Source organism: Aspergillus ibericus (assembly GCF_003184845.1).
Source record: "Aspergillus ibericus CBS 121593 unplaced genomic scaffold BO80scaffold_17, whole genome shotgun sequence".
Classification (NCBI taxonomy): domain Eukaryota; kingdom Fungi; phylum Ascomycota; class Eurotiomycetes; order Eurotiales; family Aspergillaceae; genus Aspergillus; species Aspergillus ibericus.
Window position 1 is genome coordinate 233477 of NW_020292115.1, and position 19787 is coordinate 253263.

The window sequence follows — 19787 nt, forward strand, 5'->3', positions numbered from 1 at the left end:
TTTAAATAATATTATTATAAGTATTCAACCATGCCGCTCGCGTGATGGGAGGTCTAGTTAGTTAATAAGTACTAAATCTAGATACTAAACTAATTAAATCACTGCGGAGGCTTTCCTACCTATAAAACTATATATAGTAGTGATTTAGGACATAAAAAGTCTTAAAAGAGATACTATTTAATAAATAATATATAAAAACAATGAAAAAACGATAGGGAAAATAAATATTTAATGATTCATTATTATAAGGGCTCATAACCTGTGACAGCAATATTGATGATATTAAGTATATATTATTTAGCTAACTACACGAGGAGGAGGTGACTAGGTAGCTAGGTCCGAGATCATGTGATCTCCTTTCACAAACTTAAATAAGCTTACTAGTAGTATAGCTAAAATTTAAAAGAGTTTTATATTTATTTTAATATTTTAAAATAATATTTTCCTTGTTAAATTAAGAAAGAAAAAATTTTATTATATTCTATTAAATTATTACTAGATTTAAATTATTATATTTAAGAATATATTCTATATATACTTGAAAATAAAAAAGAAATAGTATCTATTATTATCTATTACTATAAATTATAAAATAATATAAAAGATATAAATAAAATAATAATTAATTTAATAATTACAGACTACATAAATAAATTCTAAGTTATTATAATAATAAACTTATTATAGATAATACCCTAAATTATAAAAAATTCTCTATTAGAAAAAATGGTAAATAATTATAATATTTTATATATAATAATATCTAATATTTTATAAACTATTATCTTATTAAAAGTAAAAAGATTTAGTCTACTAAAATTTACTAGCTTTTATCAGAGTCTGAGAGAAAAGTAGAAAAATTAAAATAAATCTTATAATTTTAATTCTATTACCTATAATAGAGACTATTTATTATTTTTATATTCTTATTTATATTTAAAATAGTTTTAAAATTTTTATAGACCTAGATAATTATACTAAAATAAATATTATTAATTATTAATTTATTAAAATTTATAAATTCTAATATATTCCAGTCACTGTATCTAAAATTAGAGTAATTAATTAATTTAATATTTTTACTTATAGTATATAAAAAATATTTATTATTAACATTAATTTATAAAGAAACACCTAAACTTTCAAATAATATTATATAAGGATTAATAGAGATCTTTAACTAGATAATAATTTTATTCTATTATTAATAATTATATTTTAAAATTTATATATTATTTTATCAGTACAGAATTGTCTGTAATAATTTAATATATTATTAATTTTTTTTACTATTAAATTTATTAAAGTAATTTAAAATTTAGTAAAAATATATATTATTATTAAATTTTTTAAAAATATCTAGCTACCTGAGAAAAAACCTTATAATTTATTATTAAATTTAGAATTATTATTAATTAAATTCTATTACTTCCGCGATATTTTTTTTTAATTTTTTTTAATAATTATCTTTTTATAGCCCTGCAGACCACGCTATTAATTTTAAATTTAATAAAATATTTTTATATAATTTTATATATTTTTTTTAGAGATTGAATTTAAAATCCTACAGAAATATATTAAAGAAAATCTAAAATTAAATTAAATATAATTCTCTAAAAATCCTATAGGGACTTTTATTTTTTTATATTTAAAAAAAATAATAATTTATATCTTTATATGGATTACAGGGATCTTAATAAAATTTCTATTAAAAATTATTATTCTTTATTTTTTATTTTAGAAATCCCTAATAGAGTTTTAGGCAGTAAATATTTTTTAAAAAATAATATTAAAAATACTTACTATTAAATTCACATTAAAAAGAAGGATGAATAGAAGATAGTATTTCATATTTAATATAATTATTTTAAGTATATAATCATGCTATTTAAATTAATTAATAGTTTAATAACTTTTTAAAATTATATATATATTATATTTTATAGACTTTTTAATAACTTTTGTATAACATATCTAGATAATATTCTTATTTTTTTATTAGATAAGAAATCTTATATGAAGTATATTTATTAAGTACTAGAAAGACTCTAAAAAACTAAATTTTATAAAAGATTATTAAAATACTTATTTTATTAATTCTAAGTTAAATTTCTAGAATATATTATTAATACTAATAATATATCTATAAATTTTTACTAATAATATATCTATAAATTTTTACTAATTAATGATATTATTTTATAACTATTATCTAAGAGTTATTCTAATATTTAAATTTTTCTAAGATTTTATAATTTTTATTAATAATTTATCTAAGATTATTTCTATATTATATTACTCCTTACTTTTTTATTTTATAGAATAATTAATAAATAAAAATCTGGAAAAATCTATCTAAATTATAAATAAATAATTTTTTATTATTTAATTACTATCTTTTAATAAATATTTTTATTAATATATTTTAATCTTACTAAATCCCGATATTTAGAAACCGATATATCTAAAGAAGAAATAAATAGGATTTTATTCTAATCTAATAATAAAGATATATTTTATTTAATAATTTTTTAGTCTTATAAGTTCTCCAGTATTGAGCTAAATTATAATATTTTAAATTAAAAATTATTTATTATTATTTATTTCTTTAAATAATAGTAATAATATTTCAAAGAGATTCTCTAAATAATTAAAGTCTTATCTAATTATTTAAATTTGTAATCTTTTATATACTAAATTAAAATTAATAAAAAATAAATCTAATAATTTATAAATCTAATTTTTTTTAATTTTATTATTAAATATAGAATAGGAAAATTAAATCTAGTAAATAGACTCTCTAGAATATTTACTAGATTTTAAATAGAGATTACTTCTTAAGAGAAACTCTTAATCTTAATTTAAAAATATTTTATAGATATATTATTCTTAATAATTAAAGATTTAATAAATATAAAATCTTAATTTAAATTTTAAAATACGCAGGGTTACCCTAGATTCAATATTTATATAATATTAAATTTAAAAAATTCTAATAGTTAAGCTAATATAGAGATAACTAACTAGACTACTTAGACTACTTAGAAAAATTTATTTTAAAAGAGATTTATTTTTTAATCTATAGTAATATATATATATATATATTATAAAAATTTTATATTTAGATACATGTAATTCCAAGCTTTAAAAAATAATCTTATATTTATAAAATAAAGATCTAGAGACTTAATAGTAAAAGACTATTATTTAATAAGAATAACTAGATTAAAAGTATTAGACTATTAAAACTACTAGCTATATCTATTTTAAAGATTATTTTTATATTTTATTTTCTAAAATACTACGTCAAACGCTTATCTATTTTTATTATAATAATCTATTAGCGGGATATTTTAAAAAAATTTAAACTAAAGTTTTATTATATAGAAAGTTCCATTGGAGTGGACTGTATAAAAATATAATTAAATATATTTAAATTTATTTAATATATTAAGATAATATAACTCTAAAATATTTATTATATAATAGTCTTAAATCTCTATTAATTTTTCTTATTTTTTATAGAATTAGTAATAGATTTTATTACAGGATTATATTTATATAATATAAATAAATTATTAACGCCATCCTTGTTATTATAAATTAATTTTTAAAATATTATTTTTTCTTTATTATTTTATTAATTATAATAACACTAAATCTAGCTAAATTATTTTACTAATAAGTTAAACTAGTTTTCAGATCTCTCAATGGGATTATACCTAATTAAAATTTAATATTTATTAATAAATTTTAGTTAGATTTATTTTATAATATTTATATAACTTTAAGATTTTCTACTGTATTTTATCTATAAACTAATAGCTAAATAGAAAGAATAAACTAAATTTTAAAGTATTATTTAAAATACTATTTTATTAAATTTTATATAAATTAGCCTGTAATATTGTTAACTATTTAATTTATTTATAATAATATAAATAATATAACCACGGGATAATTATTTAATAAAATTCTATATAATTATTTACTAGATTTTTATTTTAAAATTAAGAATACTTCTTAATAATAAGAGGTTTTAATTATATAGAATAGAATTAAATAACTCAGATAGATAAAAGAATAATTCTAAAAAATATAATAAATAACTATGGAAAAGTAAAAGAAATACTATAATAAATATAGAAAATTATTCTACTTTAAAAAAAAGATTTAGTTAAGTTGTTAATTTAGAATCTATAATTTAAAAGATTGAGAAAGCTGGCTCTAAAGTTTATAAGATCTTTTTAAATTTTAAAATAAATTAGATTTTGAATATATTACCTATATTTATCTGAGAAATATAAATAAATTTATAATATCTTTTATATTTTATTATTAGAGCCGTGAAATATTAGTATAAATTATAAAAAAATACTACTAATACTAGAGTTAGATGATAAAAAAAATAAAAAGTTAAAAAAATTAAGAATTACTAACAATATGATAGTTAAAACTATTATTTAATTAAATAGAAAGAATAGCTTAGTAAATATAATTAGTAAATTTCTAGAAAAAATATAGATAATATATTCTAAGCTATTTACGGCTACTAAAAAAATAGAAAAAACTAGAATAGATAGTAAAATATTACTAAAATAGTAAAAACTTAAAAATATTATATATTTAATTTATTAATTTAAATATTATACTTATAAAATCATCTCATTATTTCTTCATTGATATTATAATTAATTATAAGAGATTTAGTCTAAATTATATAAAAAATATAAAATTTATTATAAATAATAAATTTCATCCTAATAATTTATATTTGAATATTTAAAATTATATTTATAAATTTTGAATAAAAACCAGGCATTTAAATACCTATTAAATTATAAAAATATAGATAGAGAAATTATTATAGATAATCTAAATTTTAAGATTATTTTTATTTTCTTTTTATTCTTTAAATTATTCTCTGAATTGCTATTAGAGATTACTAAAATATTAAAAAAATATTTATAAATTATATCTATAATATTCTAGAATAGGATAGTTATTACTATAATCTATATAGTAAAACCTATATTTTCTAGTAATAAATATAAGAATGTTTACTTATTATATTAATAAAGCTTTAAATATATCACGTTAGTACTAGAATAAGGAAATTAACATACTATAGTATTATATTAAATAATAAAATATTATTAGTATTTATAAATATGTATCTAGTATTTTATTAATAAATTATCTTAGAAAATAGCTATCTATTAACTCATTTTTTTAAATCTTTAAGGTAAAAACCCATGGCATAAGCAGTCTTAATATTTTTAAAAATCTTAATAAAATTAAAATTACTTGTGTATAACTATATATATAATTTATTATTTAAATCTTTAATATTTATTAGTTTATTAATTTATTAAAAAATTTTTATAAAATTATACGCGTTTCCTAACATTCTAGTAAATATCTAGTTATATTAATAAATAGATAATATACTAATAAATAGTATATTTATAAGATTATATTTCTTATTACTCTTATAGTAATGCTAGTAGAAGATTAATATCTTACTATTAAAAATATATTAAATAGTAAATAAAACACTAGTAGTAGTATTATATTTTTTAAAATCTAACTAAAAGTAATATATATTAAAAAAATATATAGACTTAATAGCTATATTACAAGTAATATAATATTTAATAATTTAATAAATATGAGGTATTATGATCACTTTCTTAATTAAATAATAATAAAAAAATTTAAAAACGTAATATAAATATTAATAATTAAAAAAATTATAATATTAAAAAAAAACTATTACAAAGGACAAGGGAAGCGTGTAAAAAAATAAAATTATTTACTATTCCTAACCATAATAATAATAATAATATATATAAATATGTTATAGTATTCTCCACTTTATTTACTTTATAAAAATATATTAATAATTACTTTGTAGCTTATCTCCTATTTTTTATTATATTTCTATTATAAAACTATTTATATATAGTTTTCCGAGCCAGGAGGCTCGGCTTGGTAGAAAAGAAAATAATTATAATAAAATAGTCTAGATTAAGATCTTATCTTATTAGTATCAGCCTGACTAATATCTTAGCCCTGTAATAAGCCATATTAGAAAGATTATACTTATAAAGTTATTAACTTACGTACTATAGTGGCTTGTTAACTTTTATATAGTAAGAAAGTAAAGTTATACTATCTAATCCTTTAAGGATTAGTTTATCTTGTGGATATAGGCTATCTTTATTATTATTAGTAGAATCTTACACGTTCAGTGGCCAGTTCCTTACCTAGTTGACAGGCCTTCTACCCTGACAAGTAGATCCTATCACATCTATTTAATAAAAAAATTCAATTAATTATAAGAGATCATATCATTACAAGACTTGTGAAGTTGTGATAGATCTATTTTAAGATCTAGTTAGTGAGGTATTGTGACTACATGATCTATGAATCTCTTATAGGTATTTATTATCTATAAAAAGTACTAGTTAAAAATTAGTAATAATATTCTAGAAAAATCTAATCTTATATTTTATATATTATAATATAGATTCATTTCTTATACTATCTTACCATATTATCCCGTATATTAATTGACCTATTAAATAATATTCTAATTTCTAGTAATAAAATTGTGAATAAAAAAATTAAATTAATTATTCTAATAATAATTAATAAAAAGAATTTTCACGAGATAATATACTAATTCATAATGTTAATTTAATTATCTATTCTAGAATAATAAGTTATAGAAAGTTTAAACTTAGTTTTTGAATATATATAATTTATTTTAAAATCTATAATAAACTAGAATATTAGGTCTAGGCTAATGATATATAAATATTTTAATATAGAAATTTATTATATTAAAAAATAATTATACTATATTTTTGAAAAAGATTTATCTATAATAAATAACAAAATAAAATTTCTAAAAAAATTAATCTATTATTTATTTATTTATTTAATTTATTCCTGACTCTATTTCAGTAGCTTTCAGGCTATGCCGGAGGTCCTAGTAGTTTAATAATATTATATAATTATATTTATTTTCTTTAATTAGAATATAGACTTTATTTATATATAGATAAATAATATATATAGACTATAATCTTTTAATATTATTTATATAAATTCTTTATATATATAATATTATTTTCTAATTTATAATTTTATAATTCTTTTACAAGTTTTTAATACCGCAGTTCTAAATTCCTATAAAAAAGTAATTTAGCTATAGGTTCAATTAGTGATGGCCCGGTTCGGTTTTTTCAGGGCGGTTCGGTTAAAAAATGTCCAAACCGAACCGCGAAATGCCATCACTAGGTTCAATTCCTACTAGTTCTTATCTAATATATAAGTCTTAAATATATGGCTAGAGAGTCTCTTTATACATTTATATTTTATATTAGTTATATTGTAGTCTATTCATAATATTTGATTCTTATTATTTATTATATAAATCTCTAATTTTACTAGTTATTCTTATACTATTTAGACTATAAATATTTATTTTATAAGTATCATGGAAGATTAGTACTTTTAGAATAGTAAGATCTTAAGATTATAATCTTATAAAATATATATATTATAAGAAAATATAAGAAAATATAAGAAGATAAATAATTAATTATTATTAATTAATATTTTTATATAATTAAATTTATTAGAAGATCTAGCTAGAGTATCTTCTTTTTTATGAATAAAAAAACTTATTAAAATATATAAAATAATTTATCATACGAATAAAATATGTTATTTATTATATATATTTTCTTAATAATATTTCTACTATATTTATAAATATTATTTATATTAAAAGATTAAAAATAAAATTATTAAATTTTTTATTATTATTACTCAGTACTCTTATTCCTACATGCGTAGATTACTTATTATATATTATTATATTAATTATATATACTAAATAAATAATATATAATTTCTAAAGTTTTCTTATATAGGTAATAGTTAGTATTTGTCGGCTGGAGTCCTACCTGAGTTTACTGGTACTTAGTCTACTGTACGGTCTACTAAGCGCCTGCAGGTATCTTTCAGCCGAGCGGTCAGACTTTCTGTCACTATTAAATTAATAAATAATTTTAAAATATATATTAAATTTGATTTATTTTAATGTAGACCTACATGATAACATATTATTTTATAAATATAAAATTATTATATAAACTTATATTCTAAAAAATGAGCGCCAGAAAAATACATTAAAAATTATATTTATATAAAATTATTTTTATTCTTTCTTTTATTCTATTTTTAAAGTTTTCTCAATTTATATATTAAATGTAACTTATATATTTAATATTAGATTCTAATGTAAAGACTACTAGTTCTATTATTTTTATTAATAGATATTCTTATTAATCTATAGTTTTTTAATTTTTTAATTGATAAATTTATTATTTAGAATCCTAAGATATATTATAATCTGATGAAAGTAAATATTAAAAATTTATACTAACTTATTATACAGCCTAATCATCTCTAGAACTAGATATTATTTATATTCTTATATAGGGTTAAGTAGTATCTATAATATATTTTAATTATTTAAATGTATTTTTAAAAAATAAATAATCTTCTAATCTATTTATAATAGAAAGTTATTTACTCTATAAAGATATTGAATTATATTTGATTATATAAAAAACTAGTAATAAGCCTACTATCTTTATAATTAGAATATTAAATTTAGTTTTTATTTTTAAATATATTTACTAAATTAATAAAAAATTTAAATAGACAATTATTATATTTGCTTTATTATTAATCTTAGAGTTATTTATATAAATCTATAAAATTGTAGAGTTTAGACTATAGTATCTCTTATATAGATAAATTAATAATTAAAATCCTTTAAAATTATTAATATATATTTATAGGAGCTACTACTATAAAATAATAATTTATAAAAAGTATATTTTTTATTTTTATAAATTGATATTTAAAATTAGCTATATCTCCTTAATAAAATCTAAAAGATTTTAATTTTATAATTATATATATATAGTAAATAGGTAATAAGATAATCTAAATAACAATTTATTATTATTAAATATAAAATAATTTAATTATGAAAAGTAAATCAATTATTTTTTTATATATAATTATTATTAATTATATAAAATTTCCTAATAAATCAACTTCTCCACATGCTATTAGATATATATAAACATTCTTATATATTAATTATAATACTATTTCTTTCTTTAAATTAAGAGTATATATTATATTAAAACTATAAAAAAAGTAATTACTATTATATAAGTAAAATATATATATTGTAGTTCTTTTAGACTTAAACTTAATTTTAATTTTTTTAAAACTATAATAGTCTGTAACCATTTAGTTATAAATATATTAATATAAATAAGATAATTATTAAAAATAAGATATTGATTTAGAATAATCTCCAAGAATTTTATTAATTTATCTATGAGAATAATCTAATTTTTTTAAGATTAAGTAGTTCTTCTACTAAAAAGCTACTCTTAGAATTTATATTTTAAAAATTAGTATTCTTACTAGATATTTAATTAATTTTAGCTGGAAAAAATTTTATTTTAAAAATAGTAAAACTATACCAGCTAAAACTTTAATAATTTAAATTTTAATATATATATATATTAGACTACTGTATATAGTTTTATTTAAATCATCAAATATATATCTTGTAATTTTAAGTTTCTAATAAGACTTAGATTATTATAAATATATTATTAAGATAATTAGTATTATCTATATTATTATTAGAGTCTTTATATATCATAATATTTGTATTATGAAATAGATATAAGATTAAAAATAGTAAAAAGTCTTAGAAAATACTTATTATAAAATATATGTAGTCTTATATATTATAGAAATATAAATATAGTATAATAATTAGAAAAAAACTATTTAACTACCTTATATATACTAATAAAATCTTTTATTTATATAGGTTATAAAGTAGCTTAATATATAATATATTATTAAAAATATTAGAGATATTAAGAAATAAAATTAATATAAAATCATTATCTATCTTTTAATTTATATAAATTATTTTTAATATAATATAAAAAAAAAATTATTTTTTATTTTTTATAATTCCGGAGGTGATTATTTAAAGATAGTTAATATATTTTGAATAAATAATTTAATTAGTGTATAAATATAACTTTAGGTATTTTATCTAGAATATTCAATAGAATAATTAAATAATATATTATTAGAATAAAGTAATTACGTTTTCCAAATTTTTAGAAAGCTATGGTTATAATCTTATAGAAATATATAATAAAATAATTGTCGGCTGGAGTCCTACCTGAGTTTGCTGGTACTTAGTCTACTGTACGGTCTACTAAGCGCCTGCAGGTATCTTTTAGCCGAGCGGTCAGACTTCTGTGAAAAATAATTAATAATAATATAATAATTATATTAATAAATTAATAATAATATAATAATTATATTAATAAATTAATAATAATACTACAATCTTAGTATTAATTTATAATACTTAATTTAAAATATTATTAGACCTAAGAATTTTATTAAATTTAAAGATTTTTAATATATGCTAGACCTAGTGATGGCCCGGTTTGTTTTTTATTGGATTAATTCCCTGAACTATTAGGTTTTCAGTATAGTTTTATCAAGTTTTATAAACTATACTATTTAGTTAAATAGGTTAGTGTAAAATCATACTTCTAAATACATAAATTAGTTTTAAAATTTATTATTATACTTTCAAAAAATTTTTAATTTAATGATTTATAAACTGACCTTTTTCAAAATGGATAAGTTTTAAATTACTCTAATATATTAGTTTAAAAATATATAAACTAAATTATACTAGTCTATTATAATATAGACTAGACCTGGACTAGGAGATCTATATTAAAATTTCATCTAATATTTTAAAAAATAGCTACAAATAATAAATATAGTATAAATAAAATTATGTATAGTCTACTATAGAATATTCTTAAATAAAATTATAATTATATATTTTTCTAAAGAAGACTTTCTTAAAATTATCTATTTTATTTTTTATAAGAATATTATAATTAAATTATTATAAATAATTATTTTAATACTATCTTTTTATTATTATTAGTTTTTTCATTATTAGTTATATTCTTATTACTAGTTTTTTGTATTATTGATTATATTCTTATTACTAGTTTTTTGCATTATTGATTATATTCTCATTACTAGTTTTTTCATTACTATCTATATTCTTATTACTAATTTTTTTCTTACCATAAATTTTCATATTATTAGTTATATTCTTTTCTGCGTTCTTTTACTTCTTCAAAAATTATATATTAATATTTAATATTTTTTTTTGCTCAGTCCCTACTTTTATAGTAATAATTAAAACTAAAATAATAATTTTAATAAAAAATATTTATTTTTAAATATTCTGTTTATTAGAGTATATTATACTCTTAATATAAAATTCTTATCTTTTTTTATTTATATTTTAATATTTAGTTTAGGCTTTTCAAGTTCTTTAGCTAAAATATTAAATATATTATTTTGAATATTTTAATTTATAGTTATTATTAATTCTAATACCACTTTATTCAAATTTCAAGTAAAGATATTTGTATTAAAACTATTTTTTATAATATAATCATAAATTTTAATTATATATATTTATTTAATATGAATAATTCTACTAATTACTTACTTTTTTATAGAATTGGACAACAATATATTAAAAGATAAATATTATAATATATATATTAAAGATTAGAATCTACAGAATTCATATAATATAAGTAAATCAAATCTATATAAATATCAGTTTTTATTATAACCTTTATAGCTAGGTTTACTTATATGTATATATATATAATTTAATATAATAAATCCTATTATTAATATAGTAATAATAAAAAATAGTTAATATAAAAACTTACTAACTTAGTATTATGTATTATATGATTAATTTTTTATTATATAAAAAAGTTTCGTATTATATATATAATTTAAAACTATTATAAAATAAAACAAAATTAAATATATCTTATCTAAGAATATTTTAAAGATTTTGGTAAAGATTTTCTGAAGAATCTTTAATTTTATATTTTTTAATAATAATAAATTAATCTATTTTTAAATACTTATAAATTAGCTAGTATTAAAATTAAGTTTAATAATTTAGATGGTATAATATACGTACTTATTTTAACTAATAAATAATATAAGTTTTAAAACTATAGCTAAATAATAATTAGTATATGTTTTTCCAATTTATATATATTTTAAACTAGAATATTATCTTTAGTTTTTATAAAAAAAATTACATTATAATTAAACTTATTATTTATTATACTAGACTCGCTCTTTAATACTAAATAAAATAAAAGATTAATTAATATTATATTAGAATAATATTATGTTTTATATATCTTATATAAATAATAATAAGATATATTTAATTATAAGATAATACTAGACTTGTTATGAGTATAATTTTTATATAATATGATTTAAATTATAAGATATAATTATTAATAATATATAGTATTAGATAGAGATATATATTTAAATTATTCTTAGTTAATATAAAAAGATTTATATTTAGTAGAATCTTATCTTAGAGCAAATTATTCTATTTAATAAATAAAAAAATATAAGTGATCGAAATTTTTAATTAAAATAAATACTAGAGTTTTAGTTACTAGAATAATTTAATTTGTTTTTATATATAAGATTATAGTTTATTAAATAATATTCTAATTATATAGGATATATATTTTATCAATAATCAAAGTATTAAAAATTTTTTTAAATTTCTAGACTATGGAGAACTATTTATTTTATAATATAATTATTTAATTATTAGATTATAAAACTAAATAAATATTAAAAAGTTTATAATAATAAATATTAAAAAGTTTATAATAATAAATTTATAATAAATTTATTATCTATCCAGCTATACTGAATTATTTATTAATATTTTAAATATTTTAATTTTAATAGATAATATTTTTCTCATATTATTAAAGTAAACTATAATTTTAATTTATTAGTAATTTTTATAATCTTATTAGCTTACTATTACACTGAATAAGAGAGATAGATAGTTAAAATAAACTTATTTTTATTAATAATAACTCTTTATAATATTTATTAGTATATAATTATAAAGACTTTATAGAAAAATTTCTCAGAAATCTAAAACTACTAGAATATAATTAAAAAGTTATAATTTATATATAAGATATATCTAGTAATAATCTAGGTCTAATTAAATCTAATTATATTAAATAATAAATATTCTTTAAATAAAGGATTTTAGTGGAATTAATAAATACTATAAATTATAATTAATTATTAGAAGTAGAAACTTATATTTATATACATAAATACTAGTTTAAATTTATTAAAATTAATAAATTTAATTTTAAATACTTGATTTTAGTTTTAAAGCTGAAAATCAATAGAATTTATTTATTTTCAATGAGTTTAAACTAGTATCATAGATTTGTTTATTAGTTGGATAAACCTGAGTACTTATTGAATATATTAGTATAAATAATATTAATTATCTTTACTATTTACTGGGTGAAGGTTAAATTATTAAAATACTTTGTTAAATAGAAGTTAATAGTATAATTATCTTAAATAATTTAAATGATATTATTAATTATTTATTCTAGAAATTCTTTAATATATTCTTATTCTTAAAAAGGTTTTATACTATATTTAAATTTTATTTTTTCTTTTTCTTTTTTCCTATAACTTTTTAGTCTTGATCGGAACCTCATATTTCTATAAATAAAAATTAATTAAATAAAATTAATAGTATGTTTTATTAAGATTAAGGATTAAAGAAATAGACTCTAAATCTTTCTTTATAATTAAAATTAATTTTTATTATTAATATAATATATTATATATAGAAGTATCTTATAAGTTCCACTAAATATTTAGAAAATATAAACTTAATATTACCTTGGAGATTAGTAGATATAAATTTAAAACTAATAAATTTAATATTAATCTTTATACTAATTAATTTTTTACTTTCTAATTTGGTATAAAAGATTAAGATAATTATTAAAAAAACTTTCTTTAGGATCTTTTTTTATTTTCTAAAATATTAGATAATAGAAAATGAGAATAATAATTTATTTATTTAATTGAATAATATATTTAATAATTTCTTTATTTAATTAAAAAATAATTTTTTTATAATAAATAAAAGACTAGCAGCTTATAAGTCTAAGAAAATAATTGAAATTATAATTATTTATCTAAATGAATTAATAGTAATTTTAATAAAATTTATAATATATAATTTTTTTTATCTATCTTTTTATAAAGTTTAAATATATTAATTTATAAATAATTTATATAATTTTTTACCTCCACTCTACAGACTAGTATTTTCTATAAAATAATTTATTAATATTATTAATATTAACAATCATAATTACTTTTAAGTATTTAATTTAAATGATTAAATTTATTCTAATCTTTTTTATTAGATTATAGATTATTATATCTTATATTCTTAGAATAATTAATTATTTTTAAATAAAAATAATAATTATAAAGAATTTCTTTTACAGAATTTATTATTCGTAATATTATAAAAATTAGACAATATTACAGTAATAATTTAAAAAATATAAATTAACTAACTATCTAATCTAATTTTTAAATTGTTATCTATTCTTAATATATTTAAATAGTTGCTAGATATAATATTAAATTTTTAATATTAAATCTTATAATTTTAGTTTTTTTTATATTATTTTTTAAAATATTATTATTTGTTACCTGTATCTATATTAATATTGTATTATTAATAGTATTAAATTTCTTTATATTACCTTTAGTAAGTCCTAAAAAAGATCTTCTAATTAAATTAAATAATTAATTTTATTATTTCTTATTAAAAATAATCTTAAAGTATACAAATTATTATATTTTATAAATAATATTATATAATAAATATGTACTAATTCTAAATTAATTTATTAGACTAGAATAATTAAAATAATTATTAAAATTATAATATTTAATATTATTATATACTGAAAGAAATTAAAATAAAAGATATAAAAAATAAGAAATATAAAACATAGAAAATATAAAAAACAATAAATATAAAACATAAAATATATAATATCCAAAAACAAAAAATGTAAAAAAAGTAAAAAATATATAAATAAAAAAAATCTCCACGATCCTGTTTAGATATAATTATTTCTATAAAAATAAATAAATATTATAAATAATAATATATATAAATTTTATAATATAATTAATGTAGAATTAAAATACTTATACTATATACTAACTATTAAATATTTAATATATTCTTTTTTTATTCTATATTTAATATTTATGTATAAAGGATATATTTCTATTTAATTTTATTTTAAGACTTATAATATATCTTGTGGATCAAGTACTAGGCTTAGTTATATTTATATATAAAAATTAATTCTATATATTAATAATTATAGATAGGATTTAGTAAAGTCTTTTTTAATAACCTCTAGAATGCTATATTAAATACATATATAATATGATCTATGATATATTTCTTTCTGAAAATCTATATAGCCCACTAAATAAAAAATGATTATTAATTATATACTATTCTTAGTTTAGTATAATATATATAAATTATATTAAAAAATAAATAAAATATAAGAAAGATATATATATATATATATTTAATAATTATTAATATAGTCTATATAGTCTTCTATTATATATAATAATAATTATATTTTTTTATCATAATATTAATTCATGCTATTAAATACTTTTAAATTATATTATTTTTATTTTATAAGCTTTAATAAAAAATTTATTTTTTAGACTTTAATATCTTGCTTACTATTTGATAAATAAAATCTAATTATAGATTAAAATATATTAGATCTTATAAATAAGATATAAATTTAATTATTTTTATTATAAATAATAATAAATATTTATATCCATCTGCGGATACTGTTATTTATAAACAAGAAGTAAAAATTAAATTAGTAAATATAATTATTTAATATTAATTATTAAAATCCTTTTTTGAATTATAGATAATTAGAAAAAGAGATAGAATATCTATTGAAAATCTTTTATTGTATTTATATTTATTTAAGTTACTAACTTTAATTAAAATATATATTTTTAATATACTTATGATATTACACATATTAAAATATAAAAAAATTATAAAAAGATTTAATAATATAAGATTATAATTCTTAAGATAATTCTAATAATCATATAAATTGGTATTAAATACTTAGTAGAATCTACTTAAAAAAATATAGATTAAAATATAAATACTATACTAGAAATTCTAAAAACAAAAAAAATTTAATCTTATATATAAGATATATTTTATATATATTAAATACTATATACATATATATATATATATATTCTATAAATATTTATTTAATAGAGAAGTATATTATATTCTAATATATTATTTATTTTATGATCAATTTTATTTAATTAGATAGATTAATATACCAATCAATTAAATTTATCAATTTTATTTTTTTTTAATTTCAATAAACTCTCTAGATCTCAAGCTACTAACACTACTTATTTTTAAAATTAGAATTCTTTTAGAATTATAATTATTCTAAAATATTAATTCTAATCTAGTAATAATTAACAAAAATTTTAATATTTTAACTCATTAATTAATAATATATATCGTTAAATATTAAATAACTAGAGTTTAAGTCTTAATATTAAAAGTTCTTTTTATTATATATTACTAATCTTGATAAAGATTACTAATATATATTTTATAACAAGCTTGATAAAACATCTAATATATTATATTTTTAATAATAATTTCTTGTATCTTATCCTATTATAGATTTTTTTATATATTTAATATATCATTAAATACTCTTCTTTTTTATTCCCTTATCTATGATAAAGTTAATTAATAATTTTAGATTTTTATGAAAATTATATTACTATATTACTTATTTTCTAAGAATTTATTCAGCTTTTAGAATAATTAGTTATTATTTTAAAATTTCTTAATTTTTATTTATTTTAAATTATAAATATTCTAGCCTCCTCCTTATTATCTATCTTATATTATATAATAAAAATAGATTATAATTTATAATAATCTACAAATCCACCTTCTGAAAATTTTTAGTAAGAAAAGACTTTATTATCTAAAAAATAAAATATAATATAAAATAAAATTTTTAATTAAATTAAATTTATATATAATTAGATTAAATACCGCCTAGTCTAGCTAGAAAATAGAAACTTAATTATATTTCAATTAGAATAGTAAAAAGTAGAAATAGTAAGATTTAGTATAATTTAAATATTATAAAAATATATATATATTTATAGGTAAGCTATATATTATATATAACTCTTATTATATTAATCTAGTATATCTATATATCAATAAAAAAATATTAATATTATAAAAACTTTTTATTTAAAAATTATAAAAATTTATTTAAATAAGTTATTTTTTACTAGACGTCTCTATTACTATATATTAAAAAAAATAAACTTTTCAAATGATATTAAAGAAGACTTTCTTAGTAATTATTTTTTAATTATTAATAATTATTAATTGAATATTACTCTAAATATACTTTTAAAACTATTCTTATAGAGTCTATTAGATATAAAGATTCTCTAATTATTATTATTATAAATCTTCTATTTATAAAATGTAAATGTTTAAATTTTATAATATTATTAAATTTTATTAACCACATGCCGAGATCCCTAGATATAAAAAAATAATTTTCTTTAAATAAGTTTTACTATTATAAATAAGTTTTACAATTAAATAATCAAGAAAATCTAAAATATTATTCTTTAAAATAGAAAAGTATTTATTATATTTAATATCTAGATAAACTATAATTATCTTATTTTTCTTGATATTATTCTTTATTTTATTATAGATAACTAGAATTATAAAAGATGATTATAAATTTTATATTAGTATATAAGATATATAATAGATATTCTCTTATTAAATTAGTATTAGAGATATTTAATCAATATTTATTTTTTTATTAATCCCTTATTCTTACTTTTGATAATATATCTAATAACTATATTTTATAAAAATATATAAAGCTTTTTTTAAAGAAGCATCAAATGGGATCCTGAAATAAAAATAATTTATTATTTAATATATATTATTTAATTATTAATAAAGAAACTACTATAGATATTTAAAATATCAAAGGTAGAAACAATTAATCTTATACTTATAGAGAATCTTCTCTATATAGTAATACTAGAAAGAATATTTACCAATATATTTATAAAGATAAGAATATTACTATATTATTTATATATACTATATTAGTATATTTAAAAAATAATATTTTATAAAATTTATATTATTATTTTCCTGATTTATTTTTTTTTTGAAGAACTAAATCCTTTTACTATATTTAAGAGTTTTTTAATTATTAATTTTATAATTTTTTTAAATAAGTAGATTTATTTATTATATTTTTATTTAATATAGATATTTATTAATTAAAATCATATTAGGTATTTAAAAAAGCATGGGAGATGCAGAAATTTATTAAAAAATAAATAAAAAGGTATAAATAATATATCTTATCAGTAATAGATAATAAAAAATAAAGATAACTAAATATTTTCCTACTTTATTAAAATTATTTTCTAATATTATAATATTTACTAGTAATATAAGTAAAAGTAGTATTAGTGAAATATTTTATATATATAATATATTTTTCTTTTATCTTAAAATATAAAATATATAAATTTAATTACTATTATTTAAACAGCTAGTATAATTTTTAAAAAAATATCATAATAAAATTAAAAAATCTAAAAGTTTTAGAATTTAATTTATATTTTTAATCTAGCTACTAAGCTATTAATTTATCAAATAAAATATCTTAAAAAAAGAATAAGAATATCTAATATTAATATTAGTTAAAATTCAGTATAAGATCCCTAATATCTTGATCTATATAAAAGAAACTTTCTTATTTATTATAATATTTATTACTATTTTTAATTACTATTTAACTTACTAGTCCTTTTTAAAAGAATATTTTCTATTATATTATTTTTATTATATTAGTTTTATTATATTATTTTTATTATAATATATTTATTATCTTGTCCCTTACTTCCCTTATTTAATATTATATAAAATATTTTCTTTTCTTTTTCTTTCTTTTTTTTAATTATTTCACTTTTTATTATTATAATTATCTTTATTAAGTCTTTTGCTGCTACTATTACTTAAACCTTTTTATAATTATTATTATATTTATCACTATTGCTATAACTATAATTATTATAATTAATTTTAATATCAATTTTCTTATTACCAGTTTTACTGTTCTAGCTATTATGATTATTATTTTTTATATCAAAAAATCTAATTTTTTCCTGTAATAATATTATTAAATATCTAAAACCTTTTTTATTAAAGTACTAAAAAAGGTCTTTATTATATTATAAATTATTAAAAGAACTACTAATATTACTTTAAAAATTAAAGAAATTTATAATAAAATAAGAAGCTAGAAGAAGCAAGGTAAAAACTAATAATAATTTTAAAGCAATATTTTTTTATTTTTTAATTAATTATATACTAATAAATATCTAGTATTTTATTATTTATTTACAGAATTATTACATAGATCTTTCCTAAAAAATATAAAAAAAAAGATAAAAATTTTTCTCAAAAATACTAGAATCTTGCTAATATTACTTAAAAAATTTAATTTTTTTAATAATAATATCAAGATTCTCAGTTT

General features: G+C 14.4%; 1 protein-coding gene across 1 annotated transcript; it reads left to right on the top strand.

Moving 5' to 3' along the window:
• Positions 1-1623: 1623 nt before the first annotated feature.
• BO80DRAFT_354469 (uncharacterized protein) lies at positions 1624-1809 on the top strand (the record flags this gene model as incomplete). Its single annotated transcript, XM_025715703.1, has 1 exon — positions 1624-1809. A coding segment is annotated over one exon (186 nt), but the record flags the coding sequence as incomplete, so codon positions are not given.
• Positions 1810-19787: the final 17978 nt, after the last annotated feature.